The sequence below is a fragment of the Cryptomeria japonica genome, chromosome 5, assembly GCF_030272615.1.
Source record: "Cryptomeria japonica chromosome 5, Sugi_1.0, whole genome shotgun sequence".
NCBI lineage: Eukaryota > Viridiplantae > Streptophyta > Pinopsida > Cupressales > Cupressaceae > Cryptomeria > Cryptomeria japonica.
The window spans coordinates 329,572,352-329,587,928 of NC_081409.1; the positions used below are offsets into that span (position 1 = coordinate 329,572,352).

At 31.1% G+C, this 15,577-nt stretch overlaps 1 protein-coding gene, 1 long non-coding RNA gene and 1 other non-coding gene across 3 annotated transcripts in view; 1 reads left to right on the forward strand and 2 right to left on the reverse strand.

The window, feature by feature from the left end:
• The window catches only part of LOC131062142 (histidine-containing phosphotransfer protein 1), a 31,224-nt gene extending 25,432 nt beyond the window's left edge, over positions 1 to 5,792 (forward strand). Inside the window, exons 6-7 of the mRNA XM_057995882.2 lie at positions 2,890 to 2,962; positions 5,329 to 5,792. Of these exons, the coding sequence (XP_057851865.1) occupies positions 2,890 to 2,962; positions 5,329 to 5,376 (121 nt within the window). The 3' untranslated portion in view covers positions 5,377 to 5,792. The remainder of the gene's footprint in view (positions 1 to 2,889; positions 2,963 to 5,328) is intronic.
• LOC131062158 (uncharacterized) lies at positions 1,884 to 7,537 on the reverse strand. The gene is made up of 2 exons (XR_009110767.2): positions 7,131 to 7,537; positions 1,884 to 2,212 (listed from the first exon to the last, which is right to left on the reverse strand). It is a non-coding gene; the product is annotated as an uncharacterized LOC131062158 (long non-coding RNA).
• A 1,213-nt stretch (positions 7,538 to 8,750) lies between these two features.
• LOC131063409 (small nucleolar RNA snoR97) lies at positions 8,751 to 8,860 on the reverse strand. The gene has a single exon (XR_009111059.1). It is a non-coding gene; the product is annotated as a small nucleolar RNA snoR97 (small nucleolar RNA).
• Between the last annotated feature and the right edge of the window lie 6,717 nt (positions 8,861 to 15,577).

Genomic DNA, 15,577 nt, shown 5'->3' on the forward strand with positions numbered 1-15,577 from the left:
TGAGGAGGTTGCCAAAGTTTCAGAGTTTGAGGTTTGTAAGATTTCTAGTGTGTTTCAATTTGGTGTGGATTTTAGTGAGTTGTCAGTGGTTTGTGAATAAATTCCAAGTTTGTTTATTCTTAAGGTTTCAAATTTTCTATAGTATATTCATATTGTGAGCCCATTGCCCCATTTATAGGCATTAGCAGCAGATATTTAATTTATTTTTAAATAAAAGCATATCTATTCTATTTTACTGCCCCTTTCCTACCTTACAAGTAAAGGAGTTAATGGCCTATATTCTTGAGGCTGCTATATTATTTATTTCCCATTGGAACATGCTTAATAATATGTAAGACTTTCATAGCTTTTGGGAATAGCTGTGATTCATATTTGGAAATTATTGTACATCTTCAAGTTGCTAAAATGCTATAATCAATGCCCAAATGGGGAGTTGGCTTGGGCAGTGGGTTTGCTCCCCATTGGTCTCGGTTTCAACTCCCTTCCCGGGTTTAAGAGGGGGGACTGCTTGCGGGCTGTGGATTCACCCCCCAGGGACTAGCCTTGCCCCTTGGCTTGCCCTTAAGTGGAAACGCTGGGCTGGGGCCGCGGGGATTGAGGATACCCTGGGTAACAAAAAAAAATAAAAAAAGCTATAATCAATTTCTTTCCCTGCAGTAAACCTTCCTTTTTGTATGTTGTACAGATGTTTGGGTCTCTTGTTCCATATTATTTCTACACTATTCCAGCCACAATTTTCCTTAAGTTCACAATTGCTATCATCTGAAGTACCCTACTCTTGTTTAGAGGTGGTGATTCAAATATAAAGGAAAATGTTAACAGAGGCTGCGGTACTTTTGAAATTCATAACTTTTGGTTTGAAGCGCCTTCTATTTATGAGGAGTGGTGGGACTTTAGTGTGATGAAATGTTAAATATTAATATGTTGCTTTATCTTGGATATTAGTTGCAGCATTTATGATCTTTCTTTGGTGTGTCATATAGTCTAACTTCGGCTGTATAGTTAGTTTATAGGATATTTGCTATGATTCTGGTGGTCTGTACCAGCAATGAGGTTTGGTATTTGGTTTCTTCATATTTTTGGTTAGTGCTCTAACATATTTAACCGATAGAAATAATTTGAGAAAGATTGCTGCTGTAAAATCCTTAATTATTTGTAAAATCTCAGTTCTATGCTTAAATGCTTATTTGTATAAATTTGGAAGATTTACTGCCAGTTTAGAATTGTTTACATCTAGAAGGCTTGGTGCCAGAATAAGTATCTCATTATTTCTAGATTTTAATATTGAGTTGTGCAGCTTGCCAGCAACAAGCATTTTATTGTAATATCATTTTAACCCTTTCACTGTATGCTGTCAACTTGCTTACATTGGGATCTTGGTGTTCAGAAGATGCTAAAAGTTTCATGCTTGTTAATTGTGAAAATGAAAAATCAGAAAAAAATTAGTTTGAGATATTATAGTTTTTTCACTTTTGCTACATCAAATGGAAAAGAAACAATTTTTTTCCGAATAATTGAATTCCTTTTATACTTTTGCTTTGCCTAGTCAAATCTTGCTTCCGAGTAATGCTACTATGATATTCAAATTTATTTTCATTTTGATGAGATGCAATAGGGTAATCTTTTATCTTAAAATTTGCTATTTTTCAATGCTATCTGTGCACACTAGTATGGCTTACAAATGAGGCACAAGTCGGTTTATGGTAGTTACCTTTATTTCACTAGTTGAAAATTGGTTTTGAACATATTGGAGTAAGTTTACGTCTACAACAAATCATTAAATGTTTTGGTTGAATAATATCCACCAGATTGAGGTGCATATAGTAGTTTTTTCTTTCAACTTCTAAAACATTATAGTGTATATACTATATATAAACTTTGAATTCTGTTCTTGAACTTAAAGTTTCATTTATAAGGATCAAAACTTATGCCGCTTCCATAATCTGTAATTGTTCTTCCTTTTTTCCTATAACAAACAAATAGACCAATCCTTCCAAAATGCTAGAAGAGAACCATATTTTCCTCTCAAGAAGAAAGGAGAATTAATTCTTTTCTCCCTTCTGTCATGAGTAGACCTAACAAAATTTCCAAGATTCCTGAAAATGGAATGCATTGAGACCTCTTTGTTATCCATCATTGTGATGAAAAACAAATTGAGATAAACAAAAAACACTTTGGATCCAAATTTGAACGGTAGCATGTGTCACATTCCCTGTTCACATCAGAAACCATTTGTGGTAGAGTCAGCTAGATCCATCAAATGTATTAACATACTTAATGCTTTCCAAAAACTTACAAGAAACAAAACTTAACATATTCGTAGAAAACAAAGCATCATCTGAGAGAGCTACCAGAAGTTTGAACAACATGGAAATAACATCAGTAGGATTGGTAAATTGAATTGGAACCACACCTAGATACTTCTCATTTAAAACCTCAGTAATAAGTTTGTTCAAACCAATGAATAAAAAAAGAGTATCAGTGTGTGGCAGATGTTGTAATTTAAGGTTAATGAATGATCTTGGAATTAGATATATATTGAGCTTAATGCAAACAGCAAGCAATACAAGGGGGTAAAAATTAAATCTAGGTGAAAAAAATAATAGAGAAAGGGAGAGCACATTTACATGTGCAATGCCAATGATTATATTTCTTCTAAGAACTATGGTAATCAAGCTTTTTGAAATAGGTTGGTCAAAAAGGTGCTTGCTGGATTCACTCTTGTAACTGTTTCTACGGTTTAATTAAATCTATATTGAATTTTTTTCTTACAGTGTTTTGAATTTGACCATAGATTTTAAATGTGCGGGCTTAACATTTAATGTCACACTCTTTAGCTATATACTTTAACATGATCTTGTCTGACGTAACTGCTTTTTATACTTTCAGATGCCTACTAGCTTTGCAACAACTAAAGCAAGAGTTCTATCTTGTTAAAACCAAACTGGATGTCATGTTGCAGGTATAATGAGTTACAAATTAATACCCTTTGGCAGTTATATTTTGTAAGTGTACATAGATTTTAGAATCATCTCCACCTTTATAATAGTCTAATAATATAAATAAAATTTAAGTTATGCCATTGAAGTTTACTCAGGGATGTCTTATAATTTTGCGAAGTCAGAACAAGTTCCTCTTCTTTATCTATTTATGGACAAGATCTCTTTTGTTGAATGCACATCCTTCATCTTTCTTTTATAAAGCATCCCATTAAAATAGAATGGCTATTGAATCTGTGGGCATCTAAAGTATTTATAGATTATTATGTAACCCATTTGTTGCATTTGTTTGACTTAAGAATAGCAGCTCATTGATTTTTGGATGGTATGAAAAAATGAATCGAAATCTCTTTTGGTCTTATGTTTGTTCATTTTATTGAGATCTTGTCAAAACATCACATTGACTCATGAACATTTTATGCCAAAGTAGTTGGATGTTTAAGTGTGATTTCCATTTTTTGTCACGACAGAACATCAGACTTGGACTTGGTGCCCAAACTTGGCAAATTGAAAAAACCATGAAACATAGATATTTTTTAAGGTTTTAATACTTGTTTCATGCACCCTTCAATAAATAACCTTTAAAGACATAATAAACTAATCAAATAGAAGTAACATGAGCATAAATCCCTGCCAGGATTAAGTTAGTGAAACATTCCGCCTCATAACAGAAAAGGCATGCATTTAAGTTGATTGTACCACTTGAAAATTCCACCTTCTCCGTCCTATTTTTAATCTTGTTTAAGTGGCAATAATTTTTTAAAAGTTCTGCCTAGCCTGTCCCAATCAATTGCAGAGTTAGGGTTTGCCATCATATGTTTGTTGCTGCCTAGGGTTTCTCATTAATTTTCAATGACAGTTTTCAGCTGTTTGAAGGGGCATTGACCAACAGATTTTTCAACCTTCTAGAGCCTCTATTGGATGTGTTGGGAAGCTTTTGGCAATGGCTGATCACAGTATATAAACCGTAGGGTTTTGAGAATTATTTAATAGACTTTGTGAAGGGTTTTATCACTGACTAGGGTTTTATTGATATAAAGAAATCACATTCAAGCGCTAGGGCTTGGAATTATTTGATGATAAGGGTAAAATTTAAGGAGAGAAAATCAGTAATTTTCCAAAGCAATTCTTCAGGCCTTGTTCATCACATCCTTTTATGACAGTTTCCATGTCTTTGTTGCTATTTAGACTCCACTAGTTTGCTGATCTGAACAAGCAATCAAGCTTTTAGTGCCTGATTATTCTGAAGTTCCAAAGACTAGCCTTTATAACCTAATAAGTGCTTTTTGCACATAGACTCTAGAGGATGATGGTGGAGGCTATACTTATGCTGCAAAATCTGTTGTTTATCTAGTTTAACTATATTTGTAATTCCTTAGATTAAATTAAAAATGAGTAATTCTATCAAACTTTGTATCTAACTTAACAATTTATCTCTTTGATTTGTATGTGCAAGTCAGTCCTTTGAATATTGTTTGCAGAAAATAGCTTTTTTAATTTTTCTGTTTTAGCCTGCCTGAATGTGTTGTTTGTGCATTTGGATTAGTAGTTTCTTTATTTCAATATCTGAAAATCTAGTTTGCCAGACATGTTAACAGATTGGCGATTGACTCCGAGGCAAAAACATGGATAGGTAGTCATTTCCTCTAAGCAAAACCTCTTCAGTCAATCTTGTATAGCGTGCATATTTGTGTATCTTGTCTGTAGTTTTTAACTTTTTAGTGTAGGGTCAGTTTTGCCTAGGCTTAGCTTAGTTTAGATCTCAAGGAACTTTCCCTTGTAATTTGAAGAAAAGTTTATCTTCGCACACTGTTTGGTTTTGTGCTGTCTTACAAAAGGCTTTAAAGCCTAGACCATTAAAGTTCCTTGTTTCACTCTTTGTGCTGCAAGCAAAGCATTGACTACTTTCAAGTAGCCTCAGGGCTACGCGTCCCCATGTAATCACATTTCTCTATTACATTCCACTATATTACCTGGTCCATTGGTAGCGCATATCTAGGATACTTGTTTTGCTTGTCTTATAAGTGAAAAGACTTGCAGGTAAAGAAAATATAAATTGTTTACTATTCTTTTGTGTATTTATTCTCAATTATGTTATGTTTTTGAGGCATAATGAATCTCTAGACTCGTTAGTTTTCCTTCAAGGTCTTGAAGTTTCTTCATGCTTTGATGCATCTTGAAATCTGAAAACTCCTAGTAGGTACTGTACATTATTTGGTTTATTTGCACTACCTTTCTGATTTCCTAGGATTCGATGATTGATATAAAAAGGCATTTTTCCTTGGCAGTGACATTTGTAATGCTCACTTAACATATCTTTGTCTTGCAGATGGAGCAAAAACTACTGGCCGCAGGTGGTGTTATACCAATGGAGTAAGCTTTAAAACTAACACTCTTAACTAACCTTATAAGCGCACAATGAGTTTTTTTGGTATTGGTCTATGATATGTCAAGCAGAGACCAAACACCTGTACTTAACATTCAGGAAGAGTTTTGAGTAAGAATTGATATGTTATATGATACCTGAGTAGCTGCATTTCAGATACAATTTTTGAAAGTAATATTTAGTTTTAGATACTGTATTATCTGCGCTACTAGCTTGAATACTATAACTGGATTGCACCAGTGGTCATTCTTACAATATTTAATGACTGCTTTTGTTGTGTAACTAAAGTGGGTCGCACCAGTGCTTTTGCATTATGTATTAAATCTTTTTGTATTACACATTTTGAATCTGTGGTCTAAAGTTTCATTGAATTCATTGGAGTGGAACAGCTTTCAACACTTTTGGAAGGACTTTGTATTGAAGTAATTGCTTGGTTTTAGGCTTCTTAAGGTTGCATTGGCAAGGAACACTGTTGTGTTGTTCCATTTTATGGTATAATTTCTAAGGCAAGTAATATTTTATGGTTACAACTGTTCATATCAACCATTTTCCCAAACATATCTATTATTTTCCACTTCCAATTATTTTTTTATTACTCTGGAGTGGCATTAATATTATTTATATTCGTTTCTAATTCTCCCCCATCCATTTTGAATCTGAAGTTTTATGTAACATATGGAAGAGTCCTCTATTAACCAAGAAACCATTTTATGATAGATGTTGATACTTCAAATAACTATCTTAATCTAGCAATTTCTTATAATAGTTTAGATAAAATTATTATTATCTTTTTGAAGGTTAATCTAACCTTCTTTAAATGTGTTGAAAGGAGTTGAATCTGAAGTTTTATGCTCTATCAACCAAACCAATTTTAAAGTCAAAAATAATAAAATTATAATTACTAAATCCAAATATCTTTATATTTTATTGATACTTTAAATAACTAGCTTAATCTAACAATTTTTTATATTAATTTGGATACAATTACTATTACCTTTTTATAGTTATCTTGTTTATAAAAATATTGTGGAATAAATATTGTAATATACAAAAGGATGGCTTATGAGTTGATTCTTATAAGACTCCAAATGGTTTTAATGATATCTTGAAAGCTCCCAATTAATTCCCCAAACCATTATTTTATATCCCTCGACTCTTATGATGATTGTTTAAGAGACTAACAAAAAGTAGAATATATTGAATAATTTTATTTCTTATTAAATATATTATAGGAGAGCATTGTTGTTACTAAATGAGTATAGGTAAACTATTATTGCAAAATAGAGCATTAAAGATTGATGTTGTCAATTATAAACCCATTGAATCTAACTACATAACATATTAGGGCAACTATAGAATTTGCTACAAGCTTGTTCATTTAAATCCAATTTAAAAATCACAATGATATCATGTTTGCTACAATCCATATATATATATATGAGTATAAAAAAATATTAATTTCAAATGTTTGAAATCAACATTATAACCAATAATTTGTTAACAAAATTTATTTCTTTTAAATTTAAATATTATTAAAATCTATTTATAATTCTATTTTTTTATAATAACTTTATCATAACAATTTCTCAAATTTATATTATTTTGCCAACTATCAAATTTGACATCATTATATTATGCTGCCAACTACAAATTTGACATTCAAATCAATATTCACTAAAAGAACTCAAACTCCCAAATGCATAAAGCTACATAGAATCCAATATCACAACATCGAAAAGCATTACCTTGCACTAAAACTTCAAGTATCTTCCATGTCGGTTGCACAGGCCAATCAGAATGCAACATATTGCAGTATGTTGACACTTGAACATTATATGAAGTTAAAGGCAAGTGTACTTTTGTTATCATCATGTAATTGCTGGCAGAAAAAATGAGATTTCTGAAACAATTTGTTAGATGGATTGATAAGAAAACCAAGTTACTGAACTACAACCACACAAAAAAAACTTCCATAGTGAGATCTACAAATTCTGTTAAAATAGATTAGCATAAAATTTGATTTAACTTAATTTTTAAGATTTTCAAGAGACATTAATAATTGTAAATTATTGGTTGTCAATCTCTCATTATTTTTTTTCAAGTCATCAATATTTTTTATTTTGGTTTCTTTTCACAAAATTATTGTTTTTAGTAAAACTTTTAAGATAATTATGAAATTATCATTTTAAAATTTTTTATTCAAAAATTAAGATATTTCATTTTATGATTTTTTTATATCAAAATTTAATCTAAAATATGATTTATATTATTTAAAATTTTATTTGGCTTTAAAATATCTATATTTGATTGAGTTCTTAAATATAAAAATAAAAAACATCTAGAATAATGAAAAATAAAAACAATAAAAATACATCTAAATGTTAAATATTATTTAGATAATATATCATTTCATTTACATTACAAATTATTTTGCTTAAAAAATCTGTTTAATCAAATTTAATATACAAATATATTTTATATTTTCTTATTTCTTAATTCTTTAAATATTTCAATTCAATCTTTTAACAAGTCCATATCCATAGCATATAACCTTGAACTATCTTAATTCTACAAATGATTCTATTATTTTTTAAGATTACCAAGTCAAAAATATTAAAAAATATTTTCATGGCTTGCTTTTCCTTTAACGTCTTTAAATAATTGAATAATTGGTATAAATTTGAAGGGGTTATAAGCACAAGCTCAAGGTTTTGAGGGAAAATTATGTGATTAAAAACACTTGATTTCAAATAATACTGGATGAATGACGGAAAAATCTAATGCACGACCCCATGATGAAACTTACCATGAAAGTCAGTAACAGGTTCTTGTGAACCACTTTCAATTGTTTTGACTGGACAACCATGAAACTAGTGGTTTAACCACTTTCAATTGTTTGACTCAAAAACCAGGCAGTAAATTCTAAAGGTAATATCATAATACTAATATCATAATTTAAGTTCTTGTAATTAATATAAATTATATAATTTTTTTCAATATAATTTTTTTAAAATTTAAAATATAAACCTTTTCAAAAAAAAAAATTAAAAAACCAAATACAAAATGAACCTGCGTTGCACTCTAACGAGATAATTTTTTTTAGATTTAAAATATAAACCTTTTAAAAAAAAATAATTAAAAACCTAAATACAAAATGAACCTGCGTTGCACTCTAACGAGATCCTGCTAACCATTCACACAAACAATCGATCGCCTCTGCATAAAACCCTAGTTTTGAAAATAAGCTCTTAAAGAACAAAGAATGTAATGATCTAGCTCTTTACCAGACAGAATGAAGCAGATCCTCACCTCTGAACTGTAACTTCCAAGAACAGAACCAAAAGAAAACAAACATTAAGCGAGACAAATGTTGTGACAGCATTTAACTCCTGTCCCGTAGAAAAACGAAAGACGAAGCTGATGAATGTCACATTTAATTTTCGAGTTATTCAGCCACATTTTCTCATCAAGCAGAGACTGTGGATAGTTAAACTCAGTGACGAAACAACACCGACAGAGAAAGCGACGATTGATGAACAAAAGTTTTGCAGACAAATATTGCAGAAACTACCGCTCTTACGGTTTTTATCAAACATTCAGCTATTTATACAGAATTATCTAGTTAGGTCTTGAAGCATGGAATTAGGGTTGTGTGATATAAATTTAATAGCTTTAGGGTTTATAATTGCAGTTTGCTAGGTATAGTCTGTATTAACGTTTTTTTGGGAGGGTGCCAACGGACCGTACCGGCTCATCCTGTTAAATATACAGTTTAGAGTTATTTATATATTTTTTAAGTATTTATAATGTTTTAGTATTATTTAAAATTAGGGGAAATGATCTACTAGTTGAGCATTCTAAGGTAGGGGTCTCATGGGAGGGGCTTAAGTTCTATTTTTAAGGAAGAGGCGGTCCCATGGAGATTTTTTGGGGGGCTACAGGATGATTTGGAATCTGCTCCTAAAATATAGAAGCTCCTACTTTTTAGGCTTCCATTTTTAAGTGGGTGAAAATGGGGTGGGGCTAGAAATTGCCCCACCAGCTAAGAATTGCATTTACCACTTGGCAATCAAAAAAGAGTTGAGATGAGTTTCACCAAACATTTTAGAGGGAAAATACTTGGCAATCAAAAAAGATTTGAGATGAGTTTCACCAAACAAATTATTTCATTTTTCACTCTTGCTCATGAGAGCACTAGCTTCCTTCAATTTAGGGGCTTACATTTTTAATAGAAGTGTGCTACACATTTCATGGGACCACCCGCTTTAAAAAAATTCCTAAAAAATCTCTGTAGCACCCGCTCTATTTTTTAGGAAGCCCCCCTCCATGGGACCCAGTGCAATTTTGGACTTTTCAAAATCTTACTTACTAGCATATTTATATTTTAAAAAATCTATGTAAAATACATAGAGAGAAAATTTAGTAATAAAAATGAGATAATATCTTAATCTAAGAATATAGACATTTCATTTGTCAAACAATATATACATAATAATCAAATTTGAAAACCATTCTTCTCAAAGAGACATTGCACAACATTAAAGGCATCATCTTATAACTATGTCATTTGAATTTTCTATGGCCCCAAAATTTGATGAAGAATTTCACCATTAGAGTTCAAAGAATTTCACCATTAGAGTTCTATTTTGGAAAAAGCAAAGCTAGTAATGGGCTTTTGAATTGTTCACCAGACAAAATCCTACAAGGCTCTTATGCCTCCGCTTGAGTGTTACTATTGATATTTTTTACCATTCCCATAAATTTATTTATGTGGTCTTACAACATTAATTGAACTTTAATTCAAGGATAAGCACACACAAACATAAAGAAATTGTGCCTTGAAAAAAAAATCAAAATCACTCTAAGAATTAAGATCAAATCAAATGTTCCATCAAGCTCGTTTATCAATTCACAATCACCCAAATGAAGATCACAATAATAGAACTTTCTTAAACCACCTAAATTACATGTTGAACCCATATAAAACATAGATTAAACAAGCATTGCAGTTGAATTATCACTGAGGAAATAGAACTATAATATAAGGGAAAAAAAACACACAACTTTCCAACCACCATAAGTGCATAGAAGACAACCCATTGTGGCTAGAAGAAGATGAATAACAAACAAATTCATAGTATTCAATTTTCTAAGATTCTATTCATAACACACTTGATGAATTTCTTCAAATTCCTAACAACTCCTACTTCCACTGGTCAAACTCTTCTAGATCAAGAATAGATGATATTGTCATGGTTACTTTCCTTGCTCGGTTTAATAGAATTTTACATGTTGCGTCTTTGATAGTATTTCTATTCTTTAAAAAAAAAACATAGCATTTGTACAAATATTTGTTTTTAAAACAAAAAACAACAATTGGTTTACAATGAGTTTTTGCTACACAATTGATAGATTTTCTCTTTTTGTTTTTAAAATAAAAAACATTGTCTTCATAAAATATAATAGAATTTCTATTTTTTTGTTTTTAAAATAAAAAACCATTGCTTTTATCAAATTTGTAACAAAAATAACATCTATTTTGTTTTAGATTTGCTTTTTTGTTATTTAAAAACATTGTCTTCATAAAATGTAATATAAATTTTATTTTCTTGTTTTTAAATTAAAAAACATTGCTTTTATAAATTGAACAAAAAAATATAGAATTTGTTTTGTTTTAGTTTTACTTTTTGTTTTTATCGACGGAGGTTTTTTTCATCCATCTGTGACTATAATACACCTCTCGTTGTAATTAAAAGTCTCAATTTTTTACAACAACATACTTATAAACTGTCCCCTACTTATAACTAAAGTTTTAGGACCACATCATCAAATATGATGCCACATTAGCATGTTTTTGACCAAGGTGTCCAAAAAGGCCCAAAAAAAGTGAGATCAATACTTTTGCACTGAGTAATTTTTATTGGTGCGCTAATGCAACATCACATGATTTGTTACTTTTTAGATCTAAGGAATACATTTCATTCAATTATGGATAGTCATCGTCAACATTAACAACTTTAAAGTCACAATTATTGGTGCAATAGGGGTTCTTCCCATAGTGTGTTGGTTAAGTGGTGTTGGTATTGTTGTAACCACCAAGATTCAAACCCCTACTGGGTCATTGTGATTGCAACCTTCGTTGATCTAATGTGTTCATGGGATATATGGATGAGGTCCATTTGTGACCTCATTGGTTCATAGATTCGAGTCAAAAGTGTTTCAAGTTGAGTCGAAGGGCCTATCGTGCCAACGTACGATCATGTTAAAAAGTTTACTCAGCATTAAAAAAAAAAACTATCGGTGCAATATTGTCAAAAATATTGGGCATTAAATCAACAAATGCTATAAGAACTATTGGAGCACACTCAATTACTATATCTGCTCCCCTAGTAATGTTTTATAAAATTTAATTTTCTAGTTATTAAGTTAATATTTATCAATTTATATTTTATAAGAAGTGATTTATAATCAATCTTCTTTTTTTATGATTAAGAATGGTTTATTTTGCATTCATTGTATACATGTGATGTTCATAGAGGTGAATTATAGCTTTTTAAAAGTTCTTGATCTTTAAGAAACTTCATAGTTAAGTACGCATAAACTAGAGAGATATTAAGATGGGTGATCTCCTTGGAGTCTCGATGGTCATTGGGGTGAAGCATTAACGTTTTTTTAAACTTTATTGATTTTGTGCCAAATTTCATGGTTAAGTACATTTGAGTCAAAGTGGTACTAAGATGGGTGACTTTTTGGAAAGTCTTGAGTGCTCATAAAGGTGGAGCATTAAGAGTTTCTCTAGAAGTTCTTAGTCTTGGAGGAAATGTTATGGCTAAGCACACTTGAATTAGAGTGGTACTGAGATGGATTACTTTCTAGCAAGTCTTGATAGAAGTCTCAATCATTCACACCTTTGAATATCTACTAGAGATAATGAGTTATAAGTGAACCATTTATGCTCATGAGACATAGGCTCTTCAAAGCATTGCTCGCCAAATATTAATGAAGATTGACTCAAAAAATGCATAATTGAATTTTGGAAAAAGAAAAAAACATCACATAAGTTTATTAATGTAGTTTTTTTAAAAAATAATTAATATTTTAATTATTTTATATGATATCATTAGAGTATATTACCAAATTAAAGTGATTCTAACTTTATCATTCATTTGTATCAATGAGTTGAAAGTAAATAGTAGTAACAACAAAAACATCTAAACAAGAACACCAGATTATTACGTGGAAAACCCAAATTGGGAAAAACCACGATGAGGATTAAACTCACAATATATGGTAATAGTTTTACAATAAACAAGGCTTCTTGCCAAAAGAGCACACTGCTCCAAACTTGCAAACTGAGGCGCACAACCTTAGGCAAGATGCAAAAAAGACTCGCTCAGCTGAAGATCACTTCTTCAGGGACAAATACAAGCTCACTTATACAATGTAAGAGTGGCCCAAGTTAGCACATAGCTCCAAAATTTATAAGGCGGATCCATCTAATCCTATACACCTCAAATTTAGTTTTAAAAAATAGATATTAGTCTTCTATCTCATTCAAATTCATTTCATCTCCAACCTCAAGACACACATTTACTACTTCTTTTTATTGCACTTTCACATGTGATTTATGTATGTGTTTATGACTGAACACTTTATCTAGATGAATTTATTTATTATTTCTTTATTGTATTTATTTACTCAACATAATTTTATGAGGATAGTTTATTTCTCTACATTTTCAAGTTGAACATAAAATTTAAATTCCTCTAGGATTGCTTCATCGTAGGATATGTCATTATGGATCATATTCAACCCCTATCTTTGGCCTATGATTATCCATACATCAAGTATCTTGATGTGTTTTCATTATTTTATCTTCCTCATGTATCCTTGATGATGTTATCTTTTTTCACCACATGGAGGTTGGCCCATACTCTAGATGCATGCATTGGTTCATAGTAAATCTCATTTGATTTGCAAAACCATCAAGGGTGTACCTCAAATTAGTCACCAACTTCCATAATGCCAATAGAATAAATTTGTGAAGGTAATTAAATTGACTAAACTAATTGCATATAGTATTTTTTTGAACAAGAACAAAAATTAAAGAGCTATAAAACACCATGAAAATGGATACACGAAGGAATCAATGTGAGAAACTATTGTGTATAAAAAAATCCACCAAAATATGAGTCTCTCTCACTTAAGTACTCGAAAATGGCTTTAATACAATGGTCTCAACCCATAGGTTGTGTAATGTCTTGATCAAAATACTTAAGAAAAATAAATTTACCCTCTAAAATTACTTATTGTTTGGGAGAATAATATCGCATCCTAATATTAAAATGAAATCTTAAATAACTTAGATTTAATTCATTATTTACAGATTATTATTATTGTCATGTTCTAACTAGCAAACAACAACTGATAAATATTGAAGCAAGGGAAAACCAATGCAAGGTTAGATGGTTAGTTTAAACTCAAATAAACACAAAAAACCAAACAAAGTATAAACCAAGCTTCTTATACCTTGTAAGAGAGAGTTCTCTCTTGTTCCTCCGATTGAGCTATAGGTGAAGCCAAGGATGCGCCCCTCCTTAACTTGTTTGGATTAGCTCCTTGATTGGGATGTGGATTGCTCTCCACACACAACAAGATTGGTTGGATTTGGAGTGAATTTGAATGATGATGGATATGGATTAGATGAGAGAAGATTTGGGCATTATGATGACATGATGAAGGATTTTGATTCTCAAATGGACAACATAAGATTGGATGAAAAGTGGATCAAGGGATGAAATGGACAACATAAGAATGTATGAAAAGTGGATGATTTGTGAGGAGAGGAGACTCCAATTTATAGATTGGAGGAGGCCAAAACGGAGAGCCAAGATTGATTTTGGGATGAAGGGTTGAGATCGATTTGAAATGGAGGAGAGGGTTGAGAGGACAAGGTGCAGGATTCAAGAGATATGCCATAAAGGTATTTCTTGTCTCCACACCTCTCAAGGTTCATGGGGAAGAGCTCCCAAGTACATTGGGAAGAGAAAAAGGAATATAAAATTCCTTGGGGGGAGGGAGGAGGAATTAAAAATTCCTTGGGAAGAGGATGCATGGGGAGATTCAAAGAATTTGAATTTCTTTGAAAGGATCAAGGTGATTAGGGATGTGCAAATTATTAAGGGAGTTGATTAGGTGGGTTAATGAGGGATTAGAGTGCAAGTGGGAAAGTTAGGAGGATGTGACATGAGGAGAGATAATGAGTGGAGGAATATGAAATTGGAGAATAATGATAAGCTTGCTTCTAGAAGAATTAATTAGACTAAGTGATGATTAGAAGAAGTGATTTGTAGGAATCACATGACTTAAGTTAATTAATTGTCATTAATTAACTAGGAGGGGGTTTAGAAGGATTAATGCTTGAGATGACTTTAGAAGAATGGGGGATAATTAATTTTGATAAATTAATTATGAGACTACAGTGATAAAATTAATTAAATTTGATTTAATTAATTTTAAGAAGAAATAATGATAAACATAATTAAACAAATTAATCATGTAGAAGAGATTAAATTAATTAAATATTTAATTTAATTAATCTTAGATGTATACAAATATAATTCTCAATCTTTATCTCATTACAAATAATGACTAAAAACATTAAAATAGTTTGCATCATAAGCAACTATAACATCATTATTCTTTCATGCTCATACTCATGATGACAACAAATCAAACTAATACTATTCGACAAAAAATCACAATCAATGAAGCTCCAATACAACCTTTAAATGATACCACTCTCCAACCAAATGGATTTCATCCTTTGAGTATTGAAATTAAAGGGTTTTCATCCTCTAATCTCCCACTCAAACACAAATTCTCAATTATTTTTTGGATAGGGATTTGTGTAAAGTAATAGGGGATAGTTCTTGAATGGATGTGTTCACCCTTTTATATCTATCTCAACAATAATAGGTTGGCCACAATGTGAATCAACATCTTCCAATTTGAACAATGATTAAGGGTGGAAATATCCCACCTTTGAAATGTATGGCACCAAAACACACCATTAAATCATATTATAAAACATGTTGGGGAGTTGGAAAGAGAACATAATCAAAGGTAATATTAGGGTTTAGGGATTGGAAATACCACAAGACACATAGCACAATTCAAGGCATCAAAAATC